The sequence below is a fragment of the Populus nigra genome, chromosome 8 (assembly GCF_951802175.1).
Source record: "Populus nigra chromosome 8, ddPopNigr1.1, whole genome shotgun sequence".
NCBI lineage: Eukaryota > Viridiplantae > Streptophyta > Magnoliopsida > Malpighiales > Salicaceae > Populus > Populus nigra.
Window position 1 is genome coordinate 9,767,520 of NC_084859.1, and position 11,997 is coordinate 9,779,516.

Below are 11,997 nucleotides of genomic sequence, written 5' to 3' on the forward strand. Positions count from 1 at the left end.
AAAATAAAAAATTGTACACTTGGCATAAAAAATAGATCATATGTTCACTTTTCATACATTAAAAAAAAAAGCGAAAGTCACGTTGCACATTTAAAAAACTTGCAGTATTTTTTTTTTAATTTTATTCTTTTACATTTGCTTAATTTTTAATGTCTTTATAAATAATTTTAGTTTGTTTTTTACGAAATTATCACAATACAAACATAAACATTTGATTTTTACTATATTTGTATTTGATTTTAAAAGTGTTTATTTTTGTTATCGTATAATCAAATAAAAAATAGTTTTTTAAAAAAACAAAGTTTTTAAACCTAATAGTGTCCATTAATCAGATCATGAATTTAATATATTAAGTTGCGAAACCTTGATCGATCCAATATGTATTATTTTAATATATATAAAAAAGATATTTTGAATTTTTTAAGTCAATAACGGTTTTTACAGTTATCCGAGTTATTTTTAAACTTTTTAAGTTAATTGTGTAATATTAATATAACTTTTGTATAATCTAATTTTAAATTCGAGCTAAACAACAAATACAGCCGGAAGATTTTAAGACATGCAGATTACTACATAAAATATAGAAAATAGATAGGACAGATCTCTTAAATTCTAGCACTTGATTCTCCCCTTCTGCTTGTAACTTCAAAAGCGTTGTTCAAATGCTTCAGCAAGAGTAACATGATGGGGAAGAGAGGGTCTTTCCAATGCCTAGCACAGGGCTATCTCATATATCCTTGTTGTGATTGGCTTGATTTGAACATTTTCGGGATATTTACTTTCGTGGGATACAATTAAATCCATTATTTTTGAGAGAGGAGATGAATTCCTCATCTGTACAAGAGAGAATAACAAAAACTAACTTCCCAATCTCTTTTGAATGCCATCAATTAATGGAACACCAAGAAATGCTCCCAAAACAGCATTTCCAGACCTCAAAAACCTATTCCAACTTACACTTGCACCTCCGACGAAATTTCAGTTCCAAACTAGTTTTATCTTTTCTCCTCGTTTAATTCTATTTTACACCAAAAACAATGCTGTCCTTGCGATTCGAACCCAGTTTCTACCACTTCAATTCAAGGCATGATCTGTTTGCTGTTCATGTATCTAAGACACAAATTTGCAGCACTCAATCAAGGGATGCCCCAGATGGTAAGATGTCTCGACTATTTCTGCCAGCTTAAGAAAGAGTCGGCCTGTAGTCCACTACCCTAGAGGACACGGGAACTAAACAAAGGCAAAACCCCTGCCAGTTTGGGTTTAGATTCACACAAACAACTGTGTAAGACCTGTTCCCTATCTTTTTTTCCTGCTTGTCTCCAGCCCATGCACAATTTTGATGATTTGTTGGAGGCAAAGACAATTAGGAGAATTCAATTTCCATTTCATTTCAATATCAAACAACCAGCCATCAATCTATGCTGATGACAGGATTTGTCCCAGATTGAAGGGTGACAAGTTTCCTTCTTTGCACAGATGACAAAACTCATGGAAACCATTCAAACATCAGCTAGCCAAACCTCTTTCCGGATGGATATAGTCTAGTCTGGGTGTTATACCTCATTTGCATGCTGCTACGAGCTTCAATTTGAAACCAGCTATCTAAAATTAAAAAAACACAGTATATATCTGCACTTGGGTCAACAAATTCAAGCAAACCAAGCATAGACTAAACTACTAGCCTGGTTTCGAGAGAAATAGAAAAACATATCAAATCCTAAGCTCAAACTGAATCAATAAATCTCTGGATCAGCTGGCAAGAATAACACTCCTTCTAAAGAGGGCATTTAGGTCCAAACCCCCAGGTGGAGAGAATTCTATCAATCAATTAGCAGTTTTGAGAAAGAAAAGAAGAAAAGTTTTTGGTAGAAAAAGGCTTCAGTTACAGCTATATCTAGCAGGAATTCATGGCATGCCCCACCAAGCCGGAATTTGAATCAACAAATTGTCAAAGCTACCTTAAAGCCAGCTGGAGATTAGGTTGTTCAGGAAAAAAGATGGCATAAAAAGGACTCAGCGTTTGCCATATCTTGCAGGAATTTCTGTCAGTGACAGATCTAAACCTTGAAACTTATTTGTATCAACTTTATTGAGATCAATGGTAAACAGAAACTAATCAAAGGGATAATCATCAAGTGACACAAAACTGGTTGCAGTGAGCAAGTACTAGCTGCACTATCTAATTGTAAAAGTTCTAATGCAACAGACTTGTTGAAAGATGGTCACAAGCACCATGGTTAAGCGTCATTTCTGAATATTTTTAAATGCAATTAGGAAAGAAAACTTACGCAGATTCATCTTCAATAAATGCAGGTTTAGTGATTTCAGTTCTTTGTTTAAGGTTTGAGTTGTCATTTCCAATAACGAATATTCATATTTCCTTGGATCAATGGAAAAATATCTGCTTCTAATCTAACCCAAATATATTTAAACCAACCTTAAATTTATCACCTTTTCAACATCATCAAAGCTTGTCCAGTTCCATTTTCCAAATGCATTTAACTCAGGCCACAAATATATTTGCTCCAGGAGAATTTTGGTGCTAGAAAAGAAAACTGCTTCTTATAATAAATAGTAGCGAGAAATCACACATACAACAATTCCCATATGAACAAATGAAAAAAGAAAAAGAAAAAACCTAGAATGTGGTAAACCAAAACAAACAACATGCTTACAGTGTGGAAGCATTCAGGTTGAGAGACCTGGCTGTTAAAGAGAGCTGCGCCTTATCTTCCCAAAGAACTCTACTTGTTCTGATCCACGGCAAATTAACTGATGATGCATAAAACAACTGCAGAGCACAGGGCAGCCCCTTATTAACCAGCATAACATCACCCAAACACTTCACAAAAAATTCAAAGAATGTGTCCTAGTTTCTAAGTCGGCAAAACTCATCCATTCCTTCACTGGGATCTCCTCCTCAGGTGCTGAGATACAGGATAACCCTCGAAGAAATCCAAGACCGCATTCTCTAAATCCTCCACTGAATACTTGATATAATTTTCTGGATGCTTTCCACTCTCTATATGACTCCTGAACCGTCCAAGAAATGACCTATAAGCTGGGATCAACTTCTCAGATATAGAAATTCGAAGCTCCTCCCTAAGTTGAGAATCTGGAATCAACCATGTTGCTTGAGTCCTGTGAACCTCCTCAAACATAGCATTGAAGGTCTTAAATCTCTCTCTCAAAGCACTCTTTGAGACACCAGAAGAGAAACTCCCACTTGCATGTAAACCCTCATCCCTCAAGCAATACAAAACACTTACCCAAGTTGCTCTCTGGTAACTAGTAGCTGCCTGCCTAAATTTCCCAGTCAGCTTTCTCAAGTAATCGTCTCCAATCATTTCTCGCAATTCTGGCGAGCCTTTGACCTTTTGAACAATATAGTGAACATTGTTCATCATAAACAGATGGGCCAATGATGCATCCTTGTAGTGCTTGGACTTGCCCTCCAAATTGAATTGCAAAATCACAATTATCCAAATCAAATGAAGGGCTAACGGGGTTTTCCCCTCTAGTTCAGCAAATTCCATATCAGGGGTAGTTGGATCACCCGAATATCTCGAGCCAGTCGATGGTTTTGACATAATAAGCTCAATCAAGGTCTGCTTATAATCCGAAATCAAACTGATATAATTCATCACATACCTTGTCAATGGATGAATTGTCCCTCCAGGCACCGCAACCGTGGAGGGCTCACGCAAAACAGCACTCTCAAACTCAGATAAAATCCCCCTGGCAGCCTCAGCCAATCTTGACAGAATCTCAGCAGCCTGAACTCGAACGGAATCAGCAGATTTTGATTCAAAAACAACATCAATATCAGGCGACAAGCCCATCAAAGCATCATGTAAGTCCAAAATCTTGAACATTTTCTCAGGAGATCTCCTGCTAATACTAATTGCCTCAGCAAAATTAAACAATTGAATAGCTGGACCCTTGACAGTCTCCATAAAACAAGCATCGTCAATGGCAGTACCAATCCCATAAAAAATCTCCTCACAAAGTTGCTTCTCACTAGCAAACAATATCCTAACACAAACCTTGGCCGCACGAATCCACCTCCTGATCTTGGTCTCCAAAGTCTCCCATTCCAGTCTCTGAATATCCCCAATACTCAATTTCTCAATCCCAAGTCTCCGAAAACTCGCATCCACAGCTGATTTTCTCACACTCCCATAGACCTGGATACACTCCCTAAAGTACCCAGCAGAGATCATCCGTTTCGCAATGGACTGAAGGTCTGCTACAGCTTCTAGAGGAATCAGATCGATCTCACGAATACTACTCGTAGATCGATAACTGGCACTACTATTAGTCGAATCTGCACGCTGTATAGGATCCAAACCATCATCATGATCACCACCACCACGACGAACTTCCTCCTGATCAAATTCATTGATGCTTCTTCCCGAACTAGTATAATGGTTCAAAGAAGCACGATCAGAAATGATAAGAGAGTCCAGTTCAACAGGGCTTGTATGGTTAATAAGGATATTGCGGAACTCATCTTCAAGTCTAGCCATGGCGATCTGTATAGCAGAGGTGACCTTGTTATCATTATTATCTTGATCATGATGGTCAGATGAAATTGAAGTTGATGACATAGACTTTTGGATTTCATCAACAGCTTGTAAGTATAGATCCACTTCTTGACGATCTCCATCAAAGATCATTCTTTCTCTTGCTTCTTCAGATGCTGTCGAGTCCCACCTTAGAATTATCTTCTGGGCATCTTCAAAAGGTACTGCAAAAGAAGTATCCGTGCTGTAATTTTCTGGTGGTTCCATGACTGAGTGGAGGATTCAGATTCTGGTTGCTAGGTAAAAAGAAGCAGAATCTTAATCTTGAAAAGGATATGTTTATTTTATATTAATATCACAACTTCAAAAGAGATGTTTTGCTCTTTTTTAGGTTAAGTGTTGTTGGATTTAACACAAAACTACTTCCTTTCCCCTAACATCTTGGCAAGTATAGAGTTAAGAAAGATGGAGGAATTGGATGGAGCTAAAGACGGAAATATTTTTGGAATCTGGATAAAGGGGTGTTTTTATTTTGGTTTTTTTTGGTGTGTGTGTGGAGGAGGAGGGGACGGTGGTGGATGGTGGTGGGACAAGGAGGGAGGAGAAATATGAAATATTTGGGAGTGAAATTAAAGAGGAATTTGGATCTTGGGGATATTAGTGAAAGTGATGGGAGGAGTATAGTAGTCGGAGCCTTGGAGGAGGAGTATACTTTTGGTGTGGTCTCGTAAGGCAGCTACTGTTGGGGATTTTTGTCTGAACGTGAAACGTTTGATTGAGTGTCGATTTCGAACACAGAAAATCCAGCAGGTAGACTTCATTTTTTGGAAGCTTGACTTGTTTTTTCACACTTGCCGGAATCTGTTATAGAATATACCGGCTACCTTGCCGAGCTGGTTTCGGTACTATTGGAGATTTTTCCTTTTCCTTTTCTTTTTCTTTTTTCTTTTTACTTTTAATTATAATAGGATTTCATGCTTGACATTAGGAAATATTGAAGGCAAGTCTTTATGGATATGAGACAACATGCCATACCATACCATACCATACCATACCATACCATGACGCTTATGGTTTGAAACTTTTTTTTTTCCCCCTTCTCTTGATACAATTTTGACCGCACTATTGCTAGGGTTGTTTTATAACAGTTTCTAATGATTTGTGCGGGGGAGTGATTCTTCCTGTTGACAACTTTTTTCAATGATGATTCCTGAGAAGAAGAAGAAGAAGAAAATCATTGTTTTTCAACTTTATCCAAGTAGTGTTTGCCTTTTCTGTTTAACCATGGTTTTAAAATTTTTTTATTTTTCTTTTATTTCAGATTATTTTTTTGTATGTTTTTTAATTGTTTTGATGTGTTAATTTTAAAAATAAAAAATATATTATTTTGATACATTTCTAAGCAAAAACTACTTTAAAAATAACCATTATTATAATATTAAACAATACAATATCATGTTCTTTTAAGAAAACTCAATTTTTTTTAAAAAAAAAATAGACGATCCATCATCTACTCTATCTAGATTTCGATAATTAGCAATCAACAAAGAGCCGGGGCAAGGGTGTTTTGCACCTAAAAAACTATTTTCAATTATTTTTTGAACTAAAAACACCTCAAAAACCCAAATAAATGCATTTATGCTTTCAAATAACCCAAAAAAGGTCCACAAACAATAAATCAACCCTAAACTCAAAAGCTTCTAGAGCTCATATTTGACTTTTTAGGCAATTTCAAGGTAAAAGAACACCATAGTATAACTCTTATCATCAAATAGAATTTATAGACATCAAGATCAACTATTTTGATAGAGAAAATGACTCTCAATCAGTATTTTCTCTTTACCACCAAAATTTGATGAATTTCTCTCTCCTATCTCAAACTAGGGATAAAAAAATAAGAGAAATGAAATTTTAGATAAAAAATGAACTTTGATAAAATTCAAATGATGAAAAATGGGTATGTTTCAAACTAAGAGGATTAAAGTAAATTTTTTTTGTCAATTCTAAAATGGCTACCTATTTTCTCTATATTTTTTATATCGGTCCCTATCTTTCAACTCTATTATTTCTCAACAAAATAGAATCAATTTGCCTTCAATTTGGCCCTAGAAGGATGCTAAGCCTATGAACCTAGTTATGAGATCGAAAAAATCTCTTAGAAAGCAAATTGAAAAAAAATATAAAGCTCAATTTTCAACTAATCCAATATTAGAGAGGATGAAATCGAAAAAAAATCAATTAGAAAAGGCAACAACAAAAATCCAACTTGAGTCAACTTGAATTAATTTATTAAACTCATAACCTGAATCATTAAATCATGATAAAATTCTTAAAAAACTAATAAAACAAATTATGAAGCATCAATTTCAAATGATTTAATATTGAATGTTGAAAAAAAAAACTAAATCTATGAAACCAGTATATAACCCAATAAAAAAATGATAAAGTACAACAATATAATATTAAAAGATAAAATGAAAAAAAACTGAAATTAAGTTATTGAATAATTAAATTAAAAAAATAAAAATAAAATATTTAAATAAATAATATATTATGGATGTGAATACAGTGATTCACCGCAATTATAATATAGGAAGTCTAGGCACATGTTTGCACATGTGGACTCCGCGGACAAGATTATTCACCAGTTTTTTTTGGGTGCAAATGTCGAGATCTCCACCTCATAAAAGCTCAGAAGGTGGCGAATTTCTCCTCGTCAACCATTTGATTGAGAGCTGTATATGGCATGGGTCCTTGATTGCCTAATCACACTACAGTTTAAAAGACAGACACCGAAATTGAGAGCACAGCTGGTTTTGGAGAGAAACAAGGGCTTCATGTGCTGCCTGCACCTCACTCTCTAAGAACTAAAAACCAAACAATCCATCTCCAAAAAGGGAAAAAAACTATGAAACTAAAGGATGCAGAATTAATGAAGTAATTAAACCCGACATTCATGCACGCACGTACACTTATGGCTTGCATTATATTGTATAAAAAGAGTGCAGGCCTCCTAACAAAACCAGCAGCAGGAGCACATTCTGTTCTCATGATTTTCTGATTAAGCAATCTTGTGTGCATGACTTGCCAATAAATAATTAGGGATCTAGATCAGAAGATAATAGTTTTAAACGGAAGTTGCACGAGTGGCGCTGCTGCAGCCCTGCAGGCTCACTTATAAAAAGAGGAACTCAAGATCTTCGGTATGCTAATTATAAATATGTATGATATTGCTGGCCAGCCAATTCCAGGAGCTTATTGCATCGATCGCCCCATAAGATGCCTGTGTGATGGATAATGCTGTCCTGGTTCGGTGTGTGGCTCGTGGCTGATGTTGTGGCATGGAAAGCTACGAAATTTCGTGTGCCACTGTCAGTGCAGAAGCTATTGTTGTGTGCCAGGTTAGAATCCTATGAATTTGAATCATTTTTTATATCTTCATGCTGCTAATTTCTCCAGCTGTAGAGAGCTCTATATGTGAGGTACAGAAGGGTTGACTAACATGTTTTTTTTTTTTTTTAATTTCTGTCTATGAGTTGTAACTTGGGAGTCTCAATGGGATTCTCAAAAGAAATCTTGTAATGCAGGACGAATTAGGCCTTGATTAACAAAGTTTTGGCTTTTATACGAATGGATGTGGTATCTGACTAGATAGACGGTACTCGTTTCCCTGTGAACCAGATTAATTTTTTTTTAATATATAAAAACAATGTTTAAATATTGTTAGTGTGTTTAAAAAAAAGAAAAAAATCCAAGTTAATTCAATAATAGAAAAACCTATGACAATAAATAAATAGAGTATTAAAAGAAAAGTGTTAACCACAAGGAAAAGAATGACAAGATGTTAAAGATAAAAAAGATAAAAAAAAAATAACAAAATAAAATGTTTTGAATTAAACTCAGCTAGCTAATATGTGAAATTCACAACCCTTGTTATAAGGCTAACCTAAACTCATAAAAAGTAAACTGGAAAAAACCAATGATAATCAATATCCAACAATCCAAATATAAAAAGTTGAAATAAAAAATAAAATCAGTAAAAAAAAACTCAAAACAATTAAACAATTGCAAACCCGAGTAAGGCTATCAAACCTCGCACATCAAATCATGTGAACAAGATAATTTAATAGAAAGTAAAACAACAAAAACAACAAAGCTTAATATAAAAAAGAATCCAAATTTAAACGATGAAATCGAAAATAAATATAAAAAAGCTTAAAAAAATATTCGAGTTAATCAACCAAACCAGTTGTCAAGATCTTAAGATTGTGATAACCTGATTGAAATGAAACCAAAGAAAATGATAAAGCTCATTTTTCAAAATAAATAATGTTAAAGGGTGAAATCAAAAAATAATAAGTGAAAAAAAAAACCCTTGGAAGGAGGCGCTGCCTCACGTGGAAAGACACATCATCCATTTTTGTTTTTAAAAAATATTTTATATTTATTAAAATACTAAATTATCCCTTGGTAAAAAAAAACCAGGATAAAGAAATGAAAGTGCTCTTAGATGCCAGTTAAATTATTATTTTTTTTGTTTTTAAAGGTAATATGATCATTTGACATTGCTTTGGAAATAAAAAACAATCAAGTAAACCCCGACAAATATCTTAAACCTGAGTTAATTATCTTAAACCTGAGTTAATTTTCTAAACTCACAAAATGTGAAATCCTAGATTTTGGCTCAACTAAAGAACTCTATTTCTAATAAATTTAATATTGAAAGATGAAATCGAGAAAAAAATATAAATCTAAAAAATCTACAAAAATATAGAAATCAAAAGAACGAGGATTAAATTTGATGGATGAAAAAAATTGAAGGATGATAAAATAAAAAAAAATCTAATTTTCTAAATTATTTTAAATAAAACAAATACTAATAAAAATAACATTAACCAAATCTTAATGGAAAAAAAAACTAACTAAAGAGCTGTCTAAAGAGCTGTCAAGAAGGAGATAAAAAGAAAAAAAAAAACCCACTGATGTGAAACCAAAGATGATGAAGCCATATGTGCTGCCTAAGGATAGAGGGTTACCGAGAAGATTTTGTCGCCACCTTGCAAGCCACCATCTAGCCACCCAAATCCACCGCACGCGTCGCTAGAATATTACAGGATCTTCTACGCACCTCTCTTTTTATTTAAATAATATTTTATATTTATTAAAAAATTTAATTATCCCTCTTTCAAATCAATTATAACAAAAAAAAAATGAAATAAAAATACAAAAATTCCCCTGCACGTCAATTTTTTTTTTTTAACTTTAAGCACAATTTCATGGATTCAGTGTTCATAAAAAAAAAAAAAAAAAAAAAAACCCTTGGTGAAAGCTATATATATATAAGAAATGTGTGGAGACAAACTTGCTCCCAGTCAATTTACTAATGTCTAAGGAATCTCTTAGAAAAAACAGGATCACCCTAGAAAACAAGCTTCGTTGGATTTCTTGAGAAGAGAAAAAGCATGATTACAATGTTACAACCCGTACTATTTTTTGTGTCTTGGTCTTCGGGTTTGTTTGGCAATATGATTGTGGTTATTTTTTAAATAGCTTTTCGTGCTAAAATACATATCAATAATGTTTTTTTATTTTTTAAAAATCATTTTTGATATCAACACATTAAAATGATTTGAAAACACTAAAAACATATTAATTTGAAGTTAATAAAAAAATAAAAAAAATTTAAATTTTATTAAAAACGCTTTTAAAACGGAGAAACAAACAGGCCCTTCGGTGAATCACTGATCTCTCTGTTTTTTTGTGGTGGTGATGATTTCACCTTGATTTAAGAAGGAGCTGATTCGGTCACTCATTTGAGCTTAATTGAGGTGAAAAGGCTTGCTTCTACCATTATCGCAAGGAACAAAATGAAAAAGAGATTAGAAAAATGTGCAGTCGAGACTCAATTTATTAGCAAGAAGATGTGCATAAGATAGATCGTAGGCTTTTTATTAAATATTTATCAATGCAGTGTGAGAGCACCAGCACCTATCCTGCTCGATCATTTGGGCCAATTTTAAGCCCCAGCAGGCTCATGACGGCCCTCACGTTTTCATTCTCCCATCAAGAATACAAAAGACAGTTCGCCAGAAATGATTTAGTTTTTCTATCCTTCTTTTTTTTTAAGGGCATAACAATTTTTGATGTCATGCCTGTTTTCGTGGAGAAAGAAGCAAGATTTGTTGGGCAGTGCAAATGAACGGTTTAGAAGTGTAGTTGTAATTACTTTTTAAAATATTTTTTATGCTGAAATGTATTAAAATGAATTATTTTTATTTTTTTAAAATTTTTTTTAAGATCAGCGTATCAAAATGATCTAAAATATATATAAAAAATTAATTTTTAACAAAAAAATAATTAAATTATTTACAAATGCGGGTTGATCCAGGTTTTTAAATGTAGCTATATATTAAGTTTTTCATTGAGGTAGTAGTGAAAGAGTGAGAAGATACTGTTGTCTAACTGGAACAATATCATTGAATGTTTTCACATGATCGGGTGATTTTGAGCAAATTAATAACCGGTGACAAGAAGATCAGTTACGCCCTTACGACCTGACATGTCTAAATGGCCAGCCATGGAAAAAACTTTTAGGTGAGGTATGAAACTGGAACGCGCTAGCTTTGACTCAGTTTTCCACAAATAACACCATTGATAAAATCATAAAAACTTCATATTAAATTTGGTCTTTTCATGGATATATTTTAAGCTAAGGTGTATGGGCTTGGTCAATTCCATGCTCTCCTCCAAAAATAAGATCCCCTTATGCTTAATTGAGTAAATTGTAGGAGGGAAGGAAATTATAACAATAAAAATGAGAAAGTATGAGAATGCATATGATGATGGTTGTGTATTATTATATAGAGTGTGTTTGGTATCGTGGTAGTTGTTGTGGTTGTGGTTTAAAAAAAGTTATTTTATAAAAAGTATTTTTAGTTGAGGTTGGTTTGAAAAAATATATGTTTGGTTAAAACTGTTATTGAAATTGAAGTTAAACAAAAAGTAGTTTACTGTGTTTGGTTAAAAAAATGCTTTTCAAATTGAGATTATAAAAAAATTAATATATATATATATATTAATATTGATGGTTTTTAATTTAAATATTGTAGATTTAACTATTGTTAGTACGTAATGAAATAAATAATACTTATATGAAATATTTTTTATTGTTCCATTGGTTTTGTAAGTGCGCAAAAACATCAGGTAAAATATCATCTGGAACAAAATTGAGATTACAATTAAATTCTACAAATGCTATGTCATCAAGCGATCTCCTTCTAATTTTTTAAATAAAACACAATTAAAAATAAATTTAAAATTTAAAATTTTTTAAAATAAGTCGGATTCGTTTCAATGCATTTAGTTAGTTTTGAAATTCAATTATAGTGTTTGATTTAAATTCAATTCATAAATAAGTTGAATTAACATGTTTAAAAAATATAAAATTCAATTCATTTTATTTTTTATA

At 33.0% G+C, this 11,997-nt stretch overlaps 1 protein-coding gene across 1 annotated transcript; it reads right to left on the reverse strand.

Moving 5' to 3' along the window:
- Positions 1-2,537: 2,537 nt before the first annotated feature.
- On the reverse strand, positions 2,538-5,426 carry LOC133701810 (exocyst complex component EXO70A1-like). Its single transcript, XM_062125915.1, has one exon. The coding sequence runs from the start codon at positions 4,794-4,796 to the stop codon at positions 2,907-2,909; it is 1,890 nt and encodes a 629-aa protein (XP_061981899.1). The 5' UTR covers positions 4,797-5,426; the 3' UTR covers positions 2,538-2,906.
- Between the last annotated feature and the right edge of the window lie 6,571 nt (positions 5,427-11,997).

What these genes read in the sequence shown, in the direction of transcription:
- LOC133701810 (XM_062125915.1), bottom strand. Translation starts at nt 4,796, where the DNA reads ATGGAACCACCAGAAAATTACAGCACGGATACTTCTTTTGCAGTACCT.